Raw genomic sequence first — 24,878 nt, 5'->3', positions numbered from 1 at the left:
TTTTCAATAGGGGCCAGATTAGCCTGCAGCAGTGCTGTGTGGCTCATCGCTGCGGTGGTGGAGCGCTTTTGTCCCCGGTGGTAATCCGCTTGCTCTAAATACCCCAAACCCTGGTATACGGTTTCAAAACAAGGCAGGATTATCACCACTTTTGAGAATGAAAAATGTCGATAATTCCCAGCAGCCTGGTTTTTTGTTCGGAGTACAGTCTTTTGTTACAGGGCCCTGTTTCCTTTGTCCGAGTTCGGAGACTCGGCCACGTATATAAACCATACGTCTCCGATTCCGGAGTCCCCGGCAGGAAGTGGTTAAAACACCAAAAATTAATTGAACAACTTTTCATTTTTGGCGTTTTTCAACTATGTAAACCGTAAACAATATCTGAAGATGCTCAAATTTATTAATTACACTTCTTACATTAAGATGAGCAAATGAGAACCTCTCAAAGCTAGAACCCACTGTCCCTTAGGTATAATGTGGTTCCTTGTTCAGTGGATTGAGTATTTCTCTGACTGTCTTAAGATACCAGTTCCAATCCTGGTCACAGTGATATGAAGGCCTTATAAATCTGAATCATTGGGTGACGTGGTTGATTCATATTGTTTGGATGCCGTTTCTGATGTGGGTACGGGTAGAACTGGTTTGCTCTCTGGAAAAACGTTGAATCAACTCGCTTCTACAGAACTTCAGAGTACAAGGTCTTCCCAAAAGAGGTTCTCCTATGAGGGGTCCAGTGTGAAGAAGTGTTCTTTGGTGTACCCGTGAAGTGTTGAATTAGGTTTGTGGCAAATAGGGGTACTCCTGTTGAGTTGAGATGCACGCCATATGAGACGAGGTGGATTGCATCCATGTTTCCATTGTCAATGAAGCCCCAGCTGTTCTGTGTTGCAATGGATTGAGCACATTATTGGAATCATCTACCTTCTTGCATTGAGACAGCTGGTTTTTGCAGTGTATGTTCGATGAAATAGTCACTGTTCTAGATGTTAGTGATTCGCCGAGGGACGTGATCTTTTCAGCAATAGTTTCTGGGCTGTCAGATGTGTTGTTGGTTCGAACATGAAGAATTACCCCAGAAACATTGTACTTTGCTGAGAGATGTATGATGTTGGGTGCAAGGTCTTCAATTTTGCTCCACACATCGTATGACTTGTATGTATGAGATCACTTTCTTTTGCCTGTGCAGCTTCCTTGGCTGTAGCCGTTTGATCATGGAGTTGCCGATGACCAAGACATCTGCATGGCTACTTGCATTAGGTGTAGCCACTAGCCCTGTCAGGTTAGACAGTGGTTTGTCCTTTGCAGCAGTCTTTTCCTTATGCTTTCTGCAGTATTGTGCCAGATGCTCTTTAAAGGAGGCATTTTCTTTCAGGGAATGAGGCTTATTTGGCGCTGGGGGTGCAGAGGTTCTCCTTGCCAGGCTGGGTGTTTAGCTGCAAAGCTTCGAAGTACGAGTGGATCAACAGCTCGGCCTCAGTCCGTGAGTCATCGGGGGAGTCGTGGTCGTCTGCGCTGCCATCAGTGATGACGGGATCGACCTCGACAGTCAATGCAGTAAAGCGATTGCTCGTCTTGCACCGCTGTATCTGACTGTCCTGTTGTCGCACAAAGGTGGTTCCAGCTCAACGTACAGGTTCCAGCTCAACGTTCCGCGAGGAACAGGGGTCATTAGCATATCAATGGTAGAGCAAAGGGTGTCGCATTCCTTCCTAAGTCCATTCATTGTTTCCCTTTCAGAAAAACAAACGGAGAACTGGTCAGAAAGCGTTGAAATTTAGTCTGAAAATTTATGTTCTAGTGACTTAATGTCAGTCTGAAGCTGGGAAATTGCACTAAAAATGAGGTTTAGCGTGATAGGTTCTGGTGGGACAGGTTCAGGTTGGCCTATAAAGTCGTCTGTCGTGATGACATCTGCAATGGTGGCTTGCCTCAGCTGTTTGGCTTCGGCCTGGCTAACTTAACTAAGGCAAGACTCAAATACTACTTTCCTAGCTTCTTACAGTTCCTCAATGGCAAAATCACTACCGAGTAGTGTCTCAACAGGAGCAAATGATGACTTTTTAAGTTCTAAGACGATGTTTCTGTACTGTAGGACTGAGTTTTGACAGAAAATTCGCAGAGCCAGTGTCACACACGTCTTGCCCGTTCAGTACCTTTAAAGATTTCAACAAGACAATGAGAAGTAGAAGTAGAAGATCCCTTAATACCGCCATATTGATTATGATCAATAGAGCAATAAATGTCATTAAGTGCCCATTTTGCGACAAATCCCTCACATACTTTGGCCAGAAGAGATGTTAAAGATATTGGCCTCAGTTTGGAAACTGTTGGAGGAGTTTCTTTTGGTATTGGAGTTACGACTGCATCCTTCCATACCTAAGGAACCACACCTTCAACTAAAGACAAGTTAAAAATGTCAGTCACAGGCTGGCTAAACTCACAAGCAAACTCCCTATTAAAGCAACCTACCTGGAAGACCATCAGGGCCAGCTGCCATTTTAACCTTTAAGTTTTCTCAGTGCTGTACCTGAATTTGTGGGGGCAAGTTGGCAGGTAATTCCATGAGGTTGATTGGGGGTCAGCTTGTACACACTGAAGCAAAATTTATATTGATAGTGTTTGCAATTGCAGAGAAACTACATTGTTCGATATGAGGCACCGAAATAATTGGAGGTTGTTGACTTCTTTTTATTATCAGTTGAATGCCCTCATGCCAGCCTGACGGAACATTAGATTTGAGGTTCTGAATGCGATCTCTGTAATATGATTTTTTAGCCCGAGATATTGCACAAATGGTCTTATTACATAGAAACCGCCAAAGCATCAATTTCCCTTCCTCAAACGCAACTTGACATTTCCTGATTAGGTTTTTAATATCAGGGTTAACCCAAGGTTTATCTCCTGAATGGGTTTTAATCCCCTTTGGAGGAAAATGAATGTCAACAGCTTCTGTGATCATAGCATAAAAGGCATCAGCCTTGTCATTAGTACTGGATGCACTCAGAAGCTCGTCCCATGACTGCTTGGTAATCCATTTTCCAAATTCATGAATTCTGTGTTTACATAAGGGTCGGACAATCTTCTTTTGACTATTACCTTGCTTTCTATACAAGGATGGTTGCAAATAAACAGTATTATGATCACTTCTACTAATTGGTGAACTTATAAGAGGAGAGTCATATTGATTCTTTAAGTTGGCTAAAATCAGATCTAGAACGGCATCACCACGTGTGGGTTGATTAACCCTCCTTCTGTTTTAACCGTCAAAAACAGTCAAAAATGCCTTCCACTTGATTTCTCCCAGCACACAAACCCATATGGGAAATTTGACTGATTTTGACTGATATGACAACTGTGTCAAGAATGTATCTTAGCATAGGAGGGTTAACCACTTGTTTTAACAAATGCATTCTACATAGTTGGTTAACATCAGTCCGATTAAAGTCACCCTAAGCAATTATACCTGAATCAGGATATTTCAAATTTACTCTTCACAAGTTATGATATGTTCAATCAGTCCAGCTTGATCCAGTGACATTGGTGGAATATGAAGAGGGGATATCACCAGTCCAAACGCACTGCGGGGTAGACGGTGAGGGTGTACACGCAGCCATATACATTCAAGCTACTCAGGAATAGTAATGTCATGTAAAATTCTGGCTGGGATGTTTTCTCGAACACAAACAGCTATTCGACCTCCCCGTAATTCTAGTAATTCTCTTCAGTTATAGCTAGGCTGGTTGTGATCTTCTCAAGCAACCTGTTTCGCCGTAGGCATGTAGCAACGACACCTCTGAAACCAGTCGCGACTGTATCGAGAGACAACCTGGCCGAAAGTGGTTGTTGCTATTGCATTGCTTCCTACCACCATCAATAGATAGAAAGTAATACTTTTGACCGCACACTCCGAGAAGTTGGCCAGCAGCCCTGGCAGCTAGCCAACCTCTATATGTAAAATCCTGCACTACCTGATGACCTTGTCATGACCTTTCACAATTTGGTTTTGCATGTAGGGGCCCAAACCCTGTTTCTTAAGTCGGCTTTCAGCCATTGTTCATGTGGCAACTCTTAACTTTCTCAGGCACTTAGGACCATTTTTTTAACTGTGTTTTTTACCACTCTGCTCTCGTACAAAAGTCCAAAGACCCAGGGAATTGAACTAGGCAAAGGTTTACACAGTCTCACCACTTTTAGGGCCAAACTGCCTCCTTTTTCAACAGATACTGGGGTGCAATTGAATGCTAAAGCAAGCTACCGTACTGCACCAAGCTTTGCAAGGACGCGCTTGTGAAATACTGCACTGTGCATTCTTCCTCTGCGTTGTTACATTGTAGTCAGATCCCCTGTGATCTGTACATGACAATCTAAACAGGACAAGTATTGGTATGGGAACAAGACTTCATTGGAAGTCTGCACACTCCACGAGGTCTGCGTTGTTGCAAAAAAAAATTATGTTTGCAATTGCCATTGTCTTCAAAACCCCGTGACCACAGCAAAATCAGGTCTCCAACCCAAAGTTGCTAAGTATTACCAGAATAAGAAATAGCATCACCTAGACTGCAGATCCAAAAGGATTGAAAATGACAAAATTTGCTAATTTTTAAGCCAAAGATGAAACCAAATGATGAACTTAATACTACATACGTTTCTTCCTTCCTGTTAGGTCTACAGACAATAGCCCGCTGGATGGTACCCCCTAACAAGGGCAACAAAGCAGCCTCATACTACCAAGGTCTAATCAATGCGTGTGTTCCAGCGAAGGAAAACTCCAACCGAAGAATCACTGAGAACAACCGCTTTATTCAGCAAGAGTGCGCCACGCTCTTGAGTTGCAAGCTCTCATGTACTCAGCAGACAACAAGAACAAGATAAAGGTCGGGGAGCAAACACTGGCTGTTGACCAACAGATCAAGCTTTCTAAATTCTTTCCCATTTGAGATGTGCCAAACTATAGTGACCACGATTTTCCCACACCTTGTCATCTCATCGTGCCATTGTGGGTATCTGTGTATGTGGCCATCCACTGAAATAAGGACAGATGACATTGGCAGAGACCACTTTATGTGAGTATATTTATAATATGATTAACAGTATCTAAAGCTTCCAGTTATTTTGATAGGTATTGGCGCAAAGTAGCAAAATCAGTTTACAGTACTGAATTGCAAAAAATACGATGATACCTATAGAGGGATCCCAATACGACACTTTTAGCGTCAGTCTACGCACTTCCACGTTTGAAAATGAGGCTGTATGTGTCAGCTTCAATTCTTAATTTGATCAGACGATTGAAAGTTATGAGTCAAGACACAAAATACATAAAGGTATGTTAAATTTAGACTTTTCTGGCTGCAAATTTTTGTGGAAAAGTCTTTCAGGATAACTCTACACATAAAGTAAAAAAAATAACGGCAATTTACCATGGACTGACGTACCTGTGATGGTTGTGTATCTGCATGTGCAGTGGGCGTGGGTTAAACTGAAGTAGCGTCACACTTATGAACCGGATACTGCATGTACTGTTTCAACTCTGCGGGTGCACATGGTAACTTCTTATGGCAAACATGATTGTGCAACAAGGTTTATTGATTTATTCTTGTGTTTTCATTTTTTTTTATTTCTGACTGTCAGAGAAGGACCGTGCAACTGTCGTCCTCAGATGTCCCCACTCTTCATGCTCAGTGGCCACTCACATAAATGACATTGTTGGAGAACTTGTTCTTGCTGAAGAAGTATCAGCTGGCAAGTCTGGTACCTCTCGTTGACGGAGGAGCTGACGTCAACTACACTGCTAATGAGATGTACTATGCTGATCTGTTCAGAGGCAGTAACCTAGATGCCCTGGTGGTGACTTCATACTACCCGAGGTACTTAGCACTTAATCCTATTGAGCAAGTCTGGGCTCCATGCACAAGGGCGTTAACATCCGTCAGTCTTTCTGCTGAAAGCTATGGAGAAGACCAACCACTGACAAGGGAAGAGCTGACTGCAGAGGAGAAGGAAAACACGACTCACCACATCGTCAACATAGCCATGATGTCGATCAGAGATAATTACTGGTCGGATGTGACATTTGCGGGACAGCAAATCAAAACAGTCGTAAGGGAGAGTGCGTCTGTGGAGCAACCTTACAGTCATGAAAGCTACAAGGCAACACATAAGGTGGTCTTGGGGTAGGCAAAGAAACTTAAACAAGATGAGAGCAGCCATCAAGATTATATCTTCATGGTGCAGCACATGGATAAGCGTGAGGCAGAATGAGTATTTTCACCAAGCGCATCAAATCCCCTTGTCTTCACTGCAAGTCACACCGCCCAGTTGCCAAGGAAATGCTTGCAGGCGTGCGAAGATTTCCCACACCCAAGCCATCCACAGACAACTCTGGACATTTTCAGACTTTCATGGAGGCTGAGAGTTCAGCCCACATTCCTCCTTGTGAGCACCTGCCCCTTTTTCATTTGAAAGGACTCGGTAGGTGTCACGTTTCTTCCTGCAAGTACGTCTTCACGAGTAAAAGGAAGAGGAAGATCATCGAATCAAATTTCATTCTAGACATCAAGTTCTTAGGCTCAAACAGCTATTTAACATGCAGGACAGTTTGTGTATTGAGTGTATTGAATGTTTTCTGGAGAGTTAACTCGAACAGATAACATTTTAGGATCTTTATTGTCCACTTGTGCAAACGAGCAATCGCAAAGAATTGAGAAGAAACATGGCAAATTTAAGCGATGATTTTGAAATAAAAAATCCATGTAATTCTTTGCCAAAACAGTTTTAATTTATATGTGCATGTATTTCACCACAGAGGTGCTTTCTGGACAAACAATTGAAGGCAGTCACATTCAAATATGTTACATGACATGTAACATTCTGCAAGAATCAAAAGGTTATTTTCATCAGTGTATATTTTTTAACAACAGCGATTGGGAGGTCCATTCACTTTTATATTGATTGAACAGTTCCAGCCGCAAGAGGTCAAATGGAATGAATAAATTAATTGTAATGTTTTCTCATTTTGTTATTTTATGTCTGGTGTTCTTTAAACAAGCTTTTGTCATAATTGTGTTTATTAACATTTTGAATAATCTGTATTTATGTTTTGATATATCATATTGTTATAAATAAAATCATTGCCATTAAAAACATAAAAAGTACAATTTTTTGAAGACCCAACTCACCTGCTGACATCACAAATTTCTTTTTTTTTCCATGTCAATACGGCTGAATGTGATTAAAATAAAAACTGTAATAGTTGCTATCCCCATGGCAGTTTAAAAAATCCAGTCATTTTTAACAAATACAATATAATCTAACAAATAATTAGGCAGATTATTACAATAATTATTAATTAATAAGTAATGGAGGCAAGTCAAAGTTATGTTAGGTTACCAGAAACAGTATTACCAAGGAGAATCATGGGCCTGCTTGGGCCAGCTTCCTGGCTGCTAGCAAGAATTTTATTTTTAGAGGTGTGCTTAGTAGATATCTCGATGTAGATATCTCCCAGGCCTGCAATTTTGTTTAGCTTCTTCCACAGTACTTCTAATCAATCTTTGACAAAAAAGAATTATCCTGCGTAGAAAACCAAATACATGTCAATATATATTTCAGAACCATGCACCATTGCAGTTCAGACTGACTGCATGCAATTTGCTCTATCATACAATGCATTTGCGGAACTTGCAAAACTCTTCAATCATTTTTTTATTCAAAATATATACATTCAAAATGTATAGATCTCATATAATGGTGAAGTGATTGATTATTTCCAACAGCAGAACGATAGTTGTTTTGAAGAATCCCACCCAGGAATGACGACCATACAGTCACTCACAATGCAAACTGTCCACTGTTGAGAATCGCGAACAGCAGAAACTGGGCAATCAGCTGTTAAATCGGATACTTACTGATGTGTGGTAGCCCTCCACAGTTGTTCAGCAGGCTTCCTTTGTGTATGCAAATCGACTGGCTCCGAGAACACGCTATTGTTTAAGGAACGATGATAATTGTGTTCCTGCCATTCGCATGCTGGTGAATGCTGGAAAAATATTTTTAAAATATTTTTACGCCTCGTCTTATGCATATTGTATTCAGTGTTCAAGTGGAAACATATACGTGTGCATGTAGTGATGGTCAAAAAGATTGTGCTGCGATTTTAGCATTACTTGGAAATGTTTTAAAGGATCCCTATAATTCTCAGTTTCAGTCTTGTGCGAAAGGAGAGGATTTTTTTCCCCTTTATTCAAATTGAGTTGTGTGAATATATTTTTGATGTCAAGAGAGACTGTCAGTCACATAAATTCTGAATAGACATATAGAAGGGTGTACAGTGATTTGATGAAAAGTAATCTTGAACTGTCGCTTTCAAATCAATACCTATGCAAGTTTCACAATAAATTGATCCATGCTGAAACGTTTTTACTGTTCTGGTTATGCAGGTGATTCTTTTAGAAGTACTGCATGGAAATGTGTTTGTACTTTATCTGGTTATCATACAAGAACCATCTATGACATTGATTGGTAAGTTGTACTTTTTTCTTGATCATATTGCTTTGCTGTATAATTTTAAAAATGCGATGATCTTATTGTTAACATTTGAATAATTCCTGAAAATCATTAATACAGTTTTCTGGAAAACCCATGACCGGGCGAGGGGGACAGATGTTTAAATGGGGAATCGAGTTGTATGGATTGTTTGGTTAGTCAACCACTTGGCGGTCCACCACTCACAGCATTTGTTGCACGACTCACCATTGGTTTTTTTTGCACGCATTCTGCCTCATTTCATTGCCTCCATTAATCTAGGCTGCTCCTAAAATATCTGCAGCATTTCTGCAGCTTTTTCATTGTCCTGTGACCGCTCCCAGATTTTTGACACATTGGTGTGCGTCACAAGACACATGCGGAACTGAAGCAGAACTTTAGGCACACGGAGGAGAAAAACAACATAAAAATGTAAAGTTCTAAGCCAGACACAGTCTGAAGCTTGAACACTTTGGAACCTGTTGCACCTAATGCACGCACAGCCACGTTGACCACAGACATAGGCCCCAGTGGCCCAGATGTGGAGCACCCTCTGGTGACGGTCACTGAAAACAGGACATGGCCATCCAACATGTACATGCCAGAAATCTCACCCGGCCCTTCCTTCCACCAGCATAGGACCCATGGCTCATAAAAACACAAACATCATCCTGGATTGGGCATGGAGCTGACAAGCCCACCTCACCGGCCACCACCCCTGCAGCTGGGAACTCAGCGGCGCTCATAGAGCTGGTACACTGCCAGATCAAGTGAGACAGCCAGCGGTAGCGCCGCCGGCCGTGCAGGCAACCTCGCAAATAAGAAGCGGTGTGGTGACAGCTCAACAACCAGGATTACGACCACCTCCAGCCAGCACAGCTGCCCAGATGGGGAACACAAGTATACCCACAGCCAGTATTGCAAGTGCTGCCATGCCAGCCAACTCAGTCAACGCCATGCAGACTGCACTCTACCCAACAGGCACAATGGGCTTGTGAGCGTCACCACAGTTGATCAGCACAGCTAGGCAGACATGTCAACTGGAGAGCCCAGATGTTCCATTTTCTCCACTTGGACCATTTACCTTGCCCCAACAAGGCCAGCAAGGCAGCATGATGGATTCCCAAATCCCACCATGCCCACTTGGTGAGTGCAGTGGGCACACTCCATCCATAGCCAGGCCTGCTATTTAGGAGATTATCTCAACTTCTGACTTTTGATACTGACTTCACAATTGTAGGGGTTGCAGCCCCTTTCATATCTGTCTGTGACCCGCTTGGCCCCCAGCGCCACTCAGAATAAATGAAAAACTTATAAAAGGGGAATTCATAGAACTAGATTTACTCCTTGATCGCCATGCACTATCCTCCCCTAACCCAAACCTAGCACTAAGTTGGAAAAATCGGGCAAAGCTGCCTGAAAGAAATAAAGGAAAAGCCTCAAATCTCATTTATGCTTGCATGGATGGATACATTCCTGGTGTTCATGTCAGTGTTTTGAGGTGCTCTTTCGCTCTTTTGGGCAGTGCTTTGCCTTTAACCATTCCGGATGTTCCAGAGCCCAATGTAAGTACACCCATAAATGCTCCTCATGCCAGGCAACCAGGTACTGTTCCCCGTCTTGTAAGTCGGCCCCCAGCAAGTAGCAAGGTGATGGGTGCTAAACTAGGTTATGCTGGTCCATTCTGCTGGGATCCTATGTCTGTGTTACCTGGCACACACTCCTGTTAACTTAGCAACATTGTTACCCTTATTAGATACCTACCCAAGTACTAAGACAGCAAACAAAGCGCAGCGGATTCACATCAGGGTTTAGACTAGGTCACATGTGGCTGGGGATGCCCCTAACCTACAGTCAGTCTGACAAAATCTAACACTGACCCTTGAAAAAATAAACAAAGAAGTTATACTGGGACTCATGGCTGGTCCATTTGCAGCAAACCCCATAAAGAACATTTGAATTTTCCCCACTGGTCTCAATCCCAAAGCTGAACCTGGCACTTTCCAACTAATCCATCACCTCTTGTACCCCAAATCTGAATTAGTCAACAATGGCTTTGAAAAAAGCTTACATTGTAAGTGCCATGCACTGCACTAGCTTTGAAGAAGTAGCCAATTGGTTGGTTGGGGTAGGCAGGAAAAAATGCCCTTCTGGCAAAGGCAGACATAAAATATCCTCCCTGTTCTTACCAATACACCCTGACGACTTCTATTGAAAGTGAAAGTCCCTTTGAAACACTACACTCTGTGTGAGGTTGTCATGATTACCAGTGCTGGTCAATGCCCTCGTCCACCTGGGTACCGTGGGTGTGTGTGGGTTGGTCTACACAGAAATTACTAAGGTGCTACAAGGACACTATACCAAGACCGGTGTCTTAGGAATTACAAGGTTACAACTGTTGCGTCAAACTTTGGAACTCTGAGTTTGGGGAACATGAGTGACTCATAATCAGGAAGTAAAAGTTAATTAAGATTAAACATTAAAATGTCAAAGTCCTGAGCAATCAGATCGATTTAGAATGAAAGGAATACACATATCAACAGATTAAATACCCGGACATAAGAAATGAAATAAAGAAAAAACTAATTACTGATATATGCAACTATGGTAAAAAAATAATTAAAGGTGAATTAAGTCAAATGATTGAAACTTATCAAATAATCAAACACAGAAGAATGTTGCAAATTCACAAACTTAATTTGCACAGGAGGAAAATATACCTCTCTTCACTTTAGTCAAGAGAATGTGATTGTTCAATGGTAGGAGTAATATATCATGAAAACGTAAGGATGATAGTATTATACAAGTAATCCTAGAAGTCAGTTCTTTCTGAATTAAGTTTTACTTAATTTAGACTAGTCACCAGAAATCTTTTACATGATAATGGTAAACTCCAAATCAATGGAAACTTAGACAGCAAGTTCATTCAGTGTTCAGGGACCATGAAGTCAGAATGTTTGGACAAATCTTGGAAGATATCGCAAAAGAAATGTTGTTTGTATCTGGAAACAACAGAACCTTAAACATATGTCAACATGGATAGAACTTCTAAAATAGACTTTGGCTTAAATTAAGATGTGCACAAAATCTTTTTCTCTTTGAAAACATTCTCAGTCAAATTACAATGACTGCAATTAAGAAATGCAATATGATATTGACCTATGACAACTTGGTCTAAACTTTGAGATAAAAGCAGACACTTCAACCTAGGCATAAACGTAAGATAAAAGTACCATCAAACTCACCTAGAGCAGAACAGGGATGAATTTGTAAGTGTGGCAGATTCAATGAAAGGAGAGGTCACAGAGACAACAGGACAATCTCCGATCAGTCCAGTAGCCAAGTCAAGTGGAAGGTCACTGGCCACTGAATTTATCCGCTCCTCCTCAAGGACTCCTGTGGTTGGTTGCAAGTTCTGCAACATCCCTGCAACTCAACGACAATGATTTCGCGACAGCTTTTTGTAACGTGTTAAACCACCATCTTGGATTGCCTCATTACATATTCATGAGTCATGAATATCATTATCCTGATATTTTAATCAATGGCAACAAAGTTCGCACGGCGGGAAAAGCTTTGCAATTGATATTTATGAGGTAAAATGAAATCTCTATTCACGAAAGTGGATATTAGACAGGCAAGGCTATATAAAGGGAGTTCTCGTTTGCGTCTGAATAGCTTATCTATGACCTCTCAAGAACAAACAAGGGCTCCGAATACTCCACTTACTGACCATGAAAAGGGGATGCTTGAGACTTAGCACCGGGAGGGAATTTCCAACTGAGAGATTGCACAACGGCTTAGGGTAAAGCAAGTATTGCGTCGGATCTAATCTGAGGAAGCTAGAGGAACCTGGAACAATGGATGTCCTACCAAGATCTGGCCGTCCATGGGCAACTACCAACCAAGACGACAGGTTCCTCATGCGGTCATCAAGATGCGACCACTTCAAGACTGCCCCTGAGCTGGCAGTTGATCTGGCCGGGGTGACCCCACCTCATACCCGATCACAAGGCCCAACAGCTAGCCTGGGCTCTCAAACATCCGCAGTGGACACCATCAAAAGTCAGCTTTCATCAACATTTTGAGCCAATAAAAACTTTGATTATATTTCGTCATTGTCGTCAAGACTCATGCCGTATTGTGTCCCTCGTAATACGGTTTGCTCCACCCTTTGAAGAGAATGGTATCGTCCCACTATTAATATACAAATGAGCTCCACTAGAGTATATATACTGCCCAAGTGCACTCAACTGTGTCTTTGTCTTTTGTGGTGCAGTTTGCTCAGTTGCTAAAGCTTTCTTCCTCACTCTTGGATCTATACTTGTGGATTTATACATCGTGGAATACTACACATTGGATTTATATACTGACTATTGGCCAACAAGAGGTCTGCAAGCACCATTCCAGCAGCTTTGGGCGCTCCTCTGCCGGAGACACAGACTAAAATGGGCAGTTCTGAGAGTTCGCACATTCTAGCCTCACCATGGGTTAGAACCCCACGAACAGAGAGCGAGCAGGAACTAGGGTCACCATGCCCTGTTCCTTACTCTTTAGTTACACAGCCCGTATCGCCGGCTCTTCCACGTCGGCAGTCTATGATTAACGATACTCGCACATGTACATTCAGTTTTGCCACTCATACCCATACCTCATCATGGGTTGGGCCGTACGTACCTCCAGCGCCAACTGTTACACAGAACATGGCTACCATGTGGAACAATCAACCCACCGCATTCCATCTATCACAACCCTTTTCTCGGGAATCCATTCACCTATGGCCAACAATGGATGCCATATCCACACCTCGCTGCACAGCAAGTGCAACCGCAAGTTGCACCTTTTGTTCAACACAACCTGGCCCCAGCTTCTATGGACACTGGCATGCCCACAGATGTAGCCTCTGAAGTTTGTGACACGTCTTCAACGGTATACTCCGATAATTACCCCTTCTGCAATCCTCATGTTAAAGACACTGGATCCGCTATATCCGACAAGGCTTCGTCGTGGTGGAAGGAGTTATTACGCACCAATAAATTGTTGCATGAAGATACAAAAGATGAACTGCATCCATACCTTGTGCCCACATCACAGGAGCATCTTTTCCGCGCACCAGAGTTGCCAACCCAGGTTAAATCTGCATTCAAAGACATTCGCTTGTCGCTAGTGTCTCAGGACGACCGTCTCAGGGAGTCCCACAGTCATGTTCTACGCTCAGCAATGCCTCTTCTACAGCTGTTTAACGCATTGACTGACCCGTCTGCCCCTGATGAAGTAGACAAATCCTTGGTCTTGGATCATGTTTCATCGGCTCTAATTCTCCTTGGATCGGCGAGTCAGGTCGTAGTGTTAACCCGTCAAAGAGCTTTTGATGAGCTACTCGACAGACGGTTCGACTCCATCAAGAAAAACGCTCCATTGGCTGAGTTCTTATTCAGTGGATCAATCTTGAAAGATATTGAGGACGCAGGAAAGGCCTTTAAAGACCTTTAAAGGGCAACCGCTGGTCACCCTATATTGTAGCCATGTCTCGCAGATGAGGCCGGAGTCAACGTTCCTTTCGAGACAGGTTTCCAGCCAGACAAAGTCTTCGGCAACCTTCATGGAGCAAGCGTCAACCCAATCTCAAATTGTCCGAACACTCATCAACTGAAAGTGCTCCAAAAAAGTAGGTCTTGTGCTTGCACGAGCGGGACGCCTCCGGTTCTTCTACGCCCATTGGACAGAATTAACTATCGACAACTGGATTCTACAAGCAGTAGAAGGTTATCGCATTCCCTTTGTTCAGGTACCTGTTCAGTTCTTTTACCGTTAACACGTGTACATACTCCGGCCCAGGAGGCCATAATTTCAGAAGAAGTGGAAAAACTAGTTTCCAAAGGGGCAGTTCGCCCAGTCCAGCCAAAGAAAGGCCAGTTTATTTCCAGTTTGTTTCTAGTTCCCAAGAAGACAGGAGATCTTCGGCCCATTATAAACTTAAAACCACTCAACAAGTTTGTAGTTTACGAATGTTTCAAGATGGAAGGGGTTGCTTCAGTAAAGAATCTCCTTCAACCCAACGATTACCTGTGTTCAATCGACTTGAAGGATGTATATTTCATGATTCCCATACACAAGGACCATCACCAATACCTATGTTTCCAGTGGGGGAAGGAATTTACCAGTTTGTGTGCCTACCCTTTGGTCTCTCGAGTGCTCTTCGAACATTTACCAAGGTTTTTCAACCAGTGGTGGCTCATCTACAACAACAAGGCATCCAATGCATTTTCTACCTTGACAGCATCCTCATCATGGGAAAGTCTTCGGGCGAATGCCAGAAACATGTCAATACATCATTAAGTCTCCTTCAAGATCTGGGCTTCCTCATAAACTGGGAGAAGTCAAATCTTACTCCAACTCGCAATATTGTTTACCTGGGTTTCACCATAGACATGATCTCAATGACTTTTTCACTTCCTGCTCAGAAAGTGGACAAAATAACACTATTGTGTCTCTCCCTTCTGCAGGAGTCATTAAAACGGTACGGAATCTCGCGAGTTTAATAGGCACAATGTCGGCCACCATTTCAGCTGTTCTTCCAGCCCCACTGTTCTACCGCCAACTTCAATGAGACAAGATCAAAGCTCTATGTATAGAGAATTCCTACGAGACCGGAATCTACAGCACCAGGGCGGAACTCGCAATATGAACATGTCACAGTTAGCAGTTTAAATTCGGGTGTGGTGTCTGGAGCGGGGAATCCATCTTTCAACCGAATTCCTGCCAGGATCCCTCAACACCAGCGCAGATACAATGTCACGAATGTTCAACAACCGTACGGAGTGGCAGCTCAACCCACAAGTGTTCCGTGATTTGACGCAAAAAACGAAGTTCTTTCCACAAGTGGATCTATTTGCGTCACGAATCAACAAGCAACTACCAATATACCTTGCTTAGCAACCAGACCCAACAGCCTGGCATATCGACACGTTTACCATCAGCTGGAAAAATATCAAGGGTTACATGTTCCCACCTTTTTCTCTTCTAGCGAGAAGTGTACAAAAAATCCGCCAAGATGCAGCGACTGTTCTGCTAGTAGCTCCGATGTGGTCGGGTCAACCATGGTTTCTGTGTCTTCTGGAACTTGCTATCTGCTGACCAATCACGCTACCTCAAACGGACGATCTCCTTTGCCTCCCCCACAGCGATCTAAAACACCCACTGGGCAACAAGCTTCGTCTAGCCACATGGAGGTTATCAGGGGATCCCTATCTTCGCAAGGCTTTTCTCGAAGTGTGTCCGATATCATCATCCACTCTTGGAGGTCTGGCACCATCAAGCAGTTCCAGTCTTCCTGGCAACGTTGGCTGGCTGGTGCGAGGAAAGTTAATCCTGTTCGAGCACCTCTGACTGACATACTGCAGTTCCTTCACCATTTGCTAGATGAAGGTCTTCAATATTGGACATTGAACATTTTTATCTTTCTGCAATTTCGTCTGCCCATAAATCAAGTGACAGTGTTCCTGTGGGCAAACATGCTATTATGACTCATTTCTTCAAGGGTGTGTTCAATCTGAAGAAACCAAAGCCTAAATACTCCACTACATGGGATGTGTCAAAAGTTTTGTTCTACTTCAAACGTCTTCCTGACAACAGGAGTCTGTCTCTACGCCAACTGACCCATAAACTTGCAATGCTTGTGGCACTTGTAATGGCTGGTCGTTATTCGTCCTTAACAGCCCTGGATTTGCGCTTCATGAGGAAGACAGACACAGGCTATTCACTCACTCCTACTAAACCTGCTAAATCAACGACTGCCTATTCCAGAAATAAAGCAATACACCGCCTGACGTTCCCGAATGAGCCCCTTTGTGCTATCAATAACAGAACGGAATTGTTTCTCTCTCACGTTCGGCCACACCTACCAGTTGTCTCATCCACTATTGCCCGCTGGCTTCAGTTGGTTATGACTTCCGCTGGAATTGACACAACGCTTTTCCTTGCACATTCTACTCGAGGAGCATCAACGTCAGCAGCAGCACGAGCTGGTGTATCAACTGCAGTCATCCTCCAATCGGCAAACTGGGCTTCGGAGGATACGTTTACAAAGTTCTACAAAAGAGATATTTGTACAGCTTTTACCTTCAGTCCTGCAGTGTTGGTGTTGGCTCAACTTTGAAGTATACAGCTCCACTCTCTAGTGGAGCTCATTTGTATATTAATAGTGGGACGATACCATTCTCTGCGAAGGTGGAGCAAACCGTATTACGAGGAACATAATACTACGTGATTCTCTCCTCCAATGAACTCATATAATTCCAATAATATTGCAGGTAAGTACCTTTACATAATTTTGAATTATCCAACTCCTTCACTATGAACTAAGCCTTGGTATATGGTACTATTTTTGGCTATTTTCCGAAAAATCCCAAGTCTGGAAAGTAGGTAAACTGTTGTTTTAACTGCCTATTCATGTTTTTGTTAGTAAAAACACACCACCATACTTAAATTGATCAATTGAAACATTAAAATATTATATCAATAACACCCAGTCATATTGACAAAACAAGTGATTTACCCTTTTCCAGCTGTTGCACAATGCTGTTTTTACAATAATTGACAGCTTTTCCTGTTGACCAAACTCTTGACAACTCCAGCTAAATGTACTTGAGTTGGATTATTTCAATTTCAGTTCAAATGCATCTTTCAAAGAGGAAAGGGAATGAATAAAACAAGGCAGTAATCCCAAGAAAGACATCCTGGTTGCATTACCATGCCCTGAACTCTGATCTGGAAGTCAGAAGCTGTTAAGCCTAGCCTCATGGAAGATGGAACAAAAACCTTGCAAGATTGGTTTGACTCTAAACGATGACTGCCATAAAGTTACATATTCCAGGCAGAAAGGTTCCATTACTGTTGCCAGTTTTTCTATATCTGATAGAAGACTACTTGAAGAACGAACTGGATTATCATTTTGACGAAGACAAGATCTGCTACCATCATGAGAAAGTTTTCATTTCATGATACAAAAGTCTCATCACAGCTTCATACCAGTTCCTTACGGAAAACTGGAAATGCGGAGGATCTCGCAGGAACATTGTGTCTATGGTTCTATTGTGTCTTTGGGTACCACTGACGATGGTGCGGACTCTAGTGCAACCCCTACTCATGCTTGTGATGGTGCAGAGGATTTCGCTTATCAGCCCAGTTAATATATTGCTCGTGTATATGACACTGACTGGTATGTTGCAAACATTGTGGACCGATCGGATGAACACAATAACGTATGAAGCAATCGAATATGACTCTATCTTGGCCTGCTGAAAACCGCCAAAATCTGCCATGTTGGGTACAATTTCAAGACATCATCAGTCGTGTGAATGCTCTAGAGATTCACGGTGGTGTATAAATGCCCCAAACCCTGGTATACGGCTTCAAAACAAGGCTGAATTATCACCACTTTTGAGAGTGAAAAATGTCGATAATGCCCAGTAGCGTGGTCTTTTGTTCGGAGTACGTTTTTTGTTACACGGCCCTGTTTCCTCTGTCCGAGTTTGGAGACCCCGGCCACGCATATAAAGCATATGTCTCCAATTCTGGAGTCCCCGGCAGGAAGTGGTTAAAGGGTTAATATCTCTAAAAATAGTACAACTATACTATTTTTATGTGCAGATTCTTATAGATAGGGCCAGAATACATAGATGATATAGCAATTCACAGGTCTGTACCCACTGTACCTTGACCACTTTCCCATTTATAATCAAAAAATTGTCCCAAACACGGGCTTCTGCGGGTGCCTTTTTTGCCGATTTTAGAAATGCTAATTATGTATTAATGATATGCCAGTGATCCCAAAACGTCATGTGGGCAATACGGTTGTCAACAGTGTGTATATTTCACACAAGTCTCGTAGTAGAGGCAAGTTCAAAATGTAATGTATTTGCACGGGTTCTTGTATACAATGTTGATTGCTCCATCCATCAAGTTTAAGTGCATGATTTGTTTTGTTTTGTCATAAAATAAAACATACCCCAGTCTTGTGCACTTTGTAGTTTCGGACAGGAATCTCGTACACTGAGACTTGGTCGTGATGTTTCCATGCAATACTGTGTTGAGTCAATCGTTCCCGGACAGCATTGCATTAAGGGTACATTTTGAGTTGTCGGAGTCCCCTTCCCAGTTGTCGTAATGAAAAATACTGTGCCAAGGATTTTTGAGGACTGCTTCGACAAATATCCAGTCTCTGCAAAAGCACTCTGAACTGAGAAAAGCGACACATAAGCCTCGGCGAGTGCTGTTGTTGTACGGCATCTGCCAATATGGTATATGTACGATGCTGTGCTTCTGCACAACTGCCAGGTTTGTGTTTGGGACCACCACAGCACTGGGCCCTGCAACACTGCCAGGTTGCTTGCCATTGTCCTCATTCATCGGCGAGTCAATGGTTACTTTCATAGGAAATGAATCTTCACACTTTCACAAGAAGAATCCTATATGTGTTTATCTGTTTTCCTTCAACACACTGAACATTGTAGGCTCAGCAATAAACAAGCCTTCACGCTAGTCTTCTAAGACTTGTGCTGCACATGTTTACATACATTACAAGGTACATATAGCCCGCGATTCAGCCCAAGATTCCGGTCTGGGTACTGACTCCTACACTGACTGCCTTATTATATGAATAGTCTTTTCCCACACTGCAACGTGAACACGAGTGCACTCTCCACCTTTGATTTCTCATATTCCTGCTATGCTCATTTGTGTTTAAATGTTTACGTGGCTTATGCCAATGAGAGACCATCAGCAATAATGTCTTTGTCAATCCACAACACCCAGATTTGCTCACATTCTGCCATCTTCCTTCCCGCACACAAGCTTTGTTTCATATTCCCCCCCCCCGGCAGTTTCCCCAGAATATGGAATTCTTTGCCGCCACTTATCAAAGACTCCGCTGTTTCCGACTGACTTCAATTCCTTAGGGCCCTAAAGCAGGCTTTCTTATCGGACACGTAATTCAACCTTTTGTTTTCTTTCTGGCTGTCATTTTGATCACCTTTGTGGGGACCGATGTTTTCGTTGTTCTGTATAATTTGTCTTGTCAATGTTATTGGACCATCGGGAAATGCAACCAATGAACAGCAAAAGAAATCTTGCTATCGGATAACTATATCTTTATTCGATCTAAAAGAAATAAAACAAACAAACTTGTAGAGTAAATATCAGTATTCACAATTAACTAAACTGAGTGGCATAATAAATATAAATGCAACTTGCTGAAAATTATCTGAAAGATTCCGAAACTTAACTTACAAATCTCTCCTTAAATTTCTTGTCCAAAATTGTGTCTCATAAAATCTGTGTTTTCTTGGCAAACATCAATATTAAGATAAATAATATCTTAAGCATCTCTGCAAATGCAATTCTCAGTCCAGATTAACTGGAAGGCTGTAGTCCTAGAAATCATAAATGAACATGAAATTCCCTTAAATTCAGGTAAAATTAAGGTCGTAAAATTGTCTCTGTGGCAGAGCCAGAAATGTTTATGTTATTAAGTACACGTTTGTACATAGAAGTAGTTCCCCTTTAAAATGTTTAACTTTAGTTTAGAGTTCTTGATTTTCTTCTAGTAGTGTGCCCCCCTGTTTATTTGTTTAAGCCCTGGCTTCCCCCATATAGAGTTACCACATGGTCTGGTCACACTCAGTGTAGCAGATCAGCAGAGACCAGTCACCTTCACATGTACCTATGTATTGTTCCTCCTAACTGGAGTGTGGTTTTCTGCTTGAGTCCTATTCTGCTAGGAGTCAGTGGTGAGTTTCTAAACTTTTCTTTTTCATGTATAAAGTTAATTTTCCCCTCTGTCCCCAATATTATTTAGTTTCTAAACCTTTTTTGCCAAGGTGTTCTTTCTGCTTATTAGTTTTCTGAATTACTAGAGTTTTCCTAAGTTTGTCTAACTTTTATGCCTAGAAACACACTATAGGATTAAATATCATCTTTTAGATCTATACTTATTTGATTTTCTCATATTTTGTTACCTTTCTTACTCTTTTTAGTTTAGGAATGTTAGTGATGTATAAGTATTTCCACCCATTTGCCTCAGAACATGCTTTTCTTTGTCTTCTCTTCCTTAGTTGATTGTTTATTTGGACTTGCCAGGGGATTTGAATACTTAATGAGCCCCATAGACCTGTGCACATTTTCAGTTTTATGATGTGTTAATCCCTGCTCTCCTTCCTGTTCTTTGTAGTTAATGCACTAGAAATTTTGTTGTTTCTTATACATGTATGTATGTTTTCTACTTCTCTTGTTTTCCTACAGATTGAAGTCCGAGTGTAAACTCATAAGGTCCATTTTTACGCACTGTGTTGGGTTTTGGTTTTGGTTTTGAGTCTTTTAAAGTCTTAGTCTTCGGGTGGTTTTTAGTCCTTGAGTCATTTTTGTTTTTTTCATTTTTCCTGTACTTTTTCATTAATAAATTATTTTTTGTCCCTTTTTTTTGAAGTCAAATATTGGTGTCTGAGTCCTTATTAATTCAGTTTCCTGCGACTTTTCCTTCAAAGATCCTTGGTTTAGTTAGAGTTTTTTGTTGTTTTGCTAATTCCTCATAGTGTGTCATTTTTCCCTGTTACATTTTTTTAAATTTGTGGTGGAGAATCCAGGTTGGGAGTATGTTTTTTTTGTAAAACTTAGCTTGAAACTGTTTTAGTAGGGACTAGGTCATTTTTCTTTCTTTAAGGGTTTTTATGCTCTTTCATGTTAATTGGTCAGAGGTTAGGTCCAAACCAACACAGTGTTGTTTTAGTGGATCTGTGAGTGGACACGATGACGGAAGCACTGACTACCCTTCAGTTTTGTGGATTTGATCCACTTCCCAATGGTTTCACCCGAAGTTGCCAAGAGGAACCAGTGACTGTTGACCAACGGTCCAGCATCTTACAGTTACTGCAGCATCAAGCCTGTATGCAGAGAGTCATACTGCAACAGTTTCACCAAATCCACACACTGAAGGCGATGATCACCCAGATTATTGGCGAGCAGCAACGACAGAATAGCTGCATTCACAACCTGGAATCCATGCTGCACCGTGACAAGACAAAGTCTCCCAAAGATGTCCCAGTAACTCCAGTCACCATCAATGAGTCTACACCCAAGAGTCCTGAAGCCCCCAGAGTCCCCTTTAGACACCCAAAAGCAGTCCCTGCCAGTGCTCGATTCAATGACGAGCCAAACCATGAGAGTGGAGGCACAATTAATAGTGGCCACGGTCTGCGGGAAGCCCAGCAGCGAGATCCAGCCATACAGAGGGTCGTGGATATGAAGCTGGATGGTCCCAAGAGGATGAGTCGTAGCAAGATGGCCCATGAGCCCAAGGTGGTGCAGCAGTTGCTACAGGTGTGGGATAACCTGGAAGTGAAGGGTGGCCTACTGTTTTACAGGACTGGTGGAGCCAAGGTCAAATACGTGACGGTACTACCCCATGGGATGAGGTATGACATCTTCAGGAGCCTTCATCACAGTATGGAGACACTAAGCTATGGACAGGTGCTAAAACTCATGCAGCAGAAGTTCTTTTGGCCCAAGCTTCACAATGAGACCATGGCGTACATGAGGCAACACCGGAAGCAGTCGAAGCAGATGTCCACTCCTGCCATTCCTCCACCAGAGGAGTTCCGAGACTAATGTACATGATGAGTCGCTAAAATACTAGTTGTTTTCCTAAATGCCTGAATGTATCTGGTTGGTGCTTTGAATTTAATAATAGAATGATACCTGTCGTTAAGTTATGCTGTATAATATGTGTATTAATGTTTGTATTAAATTCCGTTTTATTTGCATTGCTGAGGACAGCAATGATTTAAGATGGGGCGAGTGTGGCAGAGCCAGAAATGTTTATGTTATTAAGTACACGTTTGTACATAGAAGTAGTTCCCCTTTAAAATGTTTAACTTTAGTTTAGAGTTCTTGATTTTCTTCTAGTAGTGTGCCCCCCTGTTTATTTGTTTAAGCCCTGGCTTCCCCCATATAGAGTTACCACATGGTCTGGTCACACTCAGTGTAGCAGATCAGCAGAGACCAGTCACCTTCACATGTACCTATGTACTGTTCCTCCTAACTGGAGTGTGGTTTTCTGCTTGAGTCCTATTCTGCTAGGAGTCAGTGGTGAGTTTCTAAACTTTTCTTTTTCATGTATAAAGTTAATTTTCCCCTCTGTCCCCAATATTATTTAGTTTCTAAACCTTTTTTGCCAAGGTGTTCTTTCTGCTTATTAGTTTTCTGAATCACTAGAGTTTTCCTAAGTTTGTCTAACTTTTATGCCTAGAAACACACTATAGGATTAAATATCATCTTTTAGATCTATACTTATTTGATTTTCTCATATTTTGTTACCTTTCTTACTCTTTTTAGTTTAGGAATGTTAGTGATGTATAAGTATTTCCACCCATTTGCCTCAGAACATGCTTTTCTTTGTCTTCTCTTCCTTAGTTGATTGTTTATTTGGACTTGCCAGGGGATTTGAATACTTAATGAGCCCCATAGACCTGTGCACATTTTCAGTTTTATGATGTGTTAATCCCTGCTCTCCTTCCTGTTCTTTGTAGTTAATGCACTAGAAATTTTGTTGTTTCTTATACATGTATGTATGTTTTCTACTTCTCTTGTTTTCCTACAGATTGAAGTCCGAGTGTAAACTCATGAGGTCCATTTTTACGTACTGTGTTGGGTTTTGGTTTTGGTTTTGAGTCTTTTAAAGTCTTAGTCTTCGGGTGGTTTTTAGTCCTTGAGTCATTTTTGTTTTTTTCATTTTTCCTGTACTTTTTCATTAATAAATTATTTTTTGTCCCTTTTTTTTGAAGTCAAATATTGGTGTCTGAGTCCTTATTAATTCAGTTTCCTGCGACTTTTCCTTCAAAGATCCTTGGTTTAGGTAGAGTTTTTTGTTGTTTTGCTAATTCCTCATAGTGTGTCATTTTTCCCTGTTACATCTCTCCTTAAATGAGTTACTTTCTCAAACTGTTCGAACGATGAATAAATCTCTGCTCTCAGAACTTATCTTGGTGTCATATTACTCAAGAAACATGTGAAAGCACATTGGTTTTAACAACATGAAAATAACTTTGCTCTCACTGAGAACGCTGATAAAATGATCACTTCTTTGGCAAGACTCTTCTGTCATTACTGTAACTTGTGTGTGCTCGAACAGGAAAGCTGTAAAAACTGGGTTTTATTCAATGGAAACCTGACACTGTGAAAACATAAGCAAAGATGGCTGCACTGAACATGTGAGGTGTCAAGTGTCCAAATATAGAGGGCGTACTTCAAAGTTACTGTCCTGTTCCAGGTCACTGCAACATTCTCCACTCAGATGAGGTTGTTTAGTCCTCATCATATCCATCTGCCAGGTACAGAATGGCGACCTTGGTGATGGGTCTACGGTAATCTCAAGTGGCCGTCTTGACTTTGATGTTACGAACTCTACCATCTGATCCTGGATAGACCTCTAGCACTCGACCGAGGCACCATTTGCCGCTGACTGTGTTGAGTTCGGCTAGAGTTCGCTGTCATCAACTTGTACATTCTGTCTCTCGACATTCCACTTTCTGCGTGGCACCAACGCTGGTAGTACATCTCTGGACCAGCGAAGGAGTGGACAATTTTCTGCACAAACTCCATTCGATGTCTCGGATTGTTTGTCTCTCTGAAAGGTCCTTGAGGCACGTAGGACAATGACATTCCAAGGAGCATGTCATTATAGGACACAGGTAAGCACCATCATTTGGGTCATTAGGGATACATCCAATGAGTCACTGGTTAACAAGATTGGTGACTTCTTGGAATACAGTGTACAACTCGAACAGTGTGAGCACTAGGGCTCCCACTGCATGCTTCAGCGCAGACTTGCAGCTCTTTACCAGCAATTCTGCACAACCATTTTGATGCGGAGCTGCTGGTGTGATGAACTTCCATTCCGTCTGTTTTTCTGCGCAGAACTTTCATAATTCCTCTTTGTCCCAGCCTGCTACCATCTTTCTAAGCTCCCTTTCAGCACCAATAAATTGGATCCCATTGTTACTCATCAGCACCGCCGGGTAGCCTCTGGTAGCAAAAAATCTATGGAGTACCTGCAAATACTCCATGGTAGAACAGTCTGTGGCCTACTCCAGGTGGACTGCTCTAGTGTTGAGGGATGTGAAGATGACCCCCATAGTGCTTGGTAGTTTTGTTTCTCCCAAGCTTCACTGTGTACGGTCCAAAATAGTCGCATGCAGTATAGTAGAATGGGGGCGTATATGGTGTTACAAAGTCGCCTCCAAAAGTGAGACTCAACATAAACAGATGAGAAGGAAAAGGAAATTTAAGAGAAATTTAGGAATCAA

The 24,878-nt window shown here is 42.1% G+C and overlaps 2 protein-coding genes across 9 annotated transcripts in view; both read left to right on the top strand.

The window, feature by feature from the left end:
• ciao1 (cytosolic iron-sulfur assembly component 1) overlaps nucleotides 1–24,878 on the top strand; it is a 118,033-nt gene that overhangs the window by 79,963 nt on the left and 13,192 nt on the right. For 4 of the 7 annotated variants that reach the window (XM_087145218.1, XM_022240979.2, XM_087145219.1 and 1 more), the window contains exon 5: nucleotides 8,436–8,517. The exons of 1 other annotated variant lie outside the window; for it this stretch is intronic. In XM_087145218.1, coding sequence (XP_087001344.1) covers nucleotides 8,436–8,517 — 82 coding nt within the window. Of the gene's footprint in view, nucleotides 1–4,663; nucleotides 5,064–5,628; nucleotides 7,256–8,435; nucleotides 8,518–9,154; nucleotides 9,667–24,878 lie in introns of those variants that run through there. 2 more of the 7 variants (XR_002598595.2, XR_002598594.2) reach the window with 2 other exon arrangements.
• LOC147796968 (uncharacterized) lies at nucleotides 19,795–23,362 on the top strand. 2 transcript variants are annotated; one of them, XM_087145220.1, is made up of 2 exons: nucleotides 19,795–20,309; nucleotides 20,821–23,362. In XM_087145220.1, exon 2 carries the CDS (start codon nucleotides 21,325–21,327, stop codon nucleotides 22,180–22,182), a length of 858 nt encoding a protein of 285 aa, XP_087001346.1. In that variant the 5' UTR covers nucleotides 19,795–20,309; nucleotides 20,821–21,324; the 3' UTR covers nucleotides 22,183–23,362. The 2 variants fall into 2 exon arrangements, 1 of the variants encoding a protein (XP_087001346.1); XR_015427553.1 differs by lacking the exon at nucleotides 19,795–20,309 and having other exon boundaries at nucleotides 20,443–22,662; nucleotides 23,174–23,362.

This window comes from Acanthaster planci, linkage group LG13 (genome assembly GCF_054643075.1).
Source record: "Acanthaster planci isolate LZ-2023a linkage group LG13, COTS_SCS, whole genome shotgun sequence".
In the NCBI taxonomy this organism is placed as follows: domain Eukaryota; kingdom Metazoa; phylum Echinodermata; class Asteroidea; order Valvatida; family Acanthasteridae; genus Acanthaster; species Acanthaster planci.
Note: the sequence above shows the minus strand (reverse complement) of the source record. Positions and strands in the feature narration are given on the sequence as shown.

What these genes read in the sequence shown, in the direction of transcription:
- LOC147796968 (XM_087145220.1), top strand. Translation starts at nt 21,325, where the DNA reads ATGACGGAAGCACTGACTACCCTTCAGTTTTGTGGATTTGATCCACTT.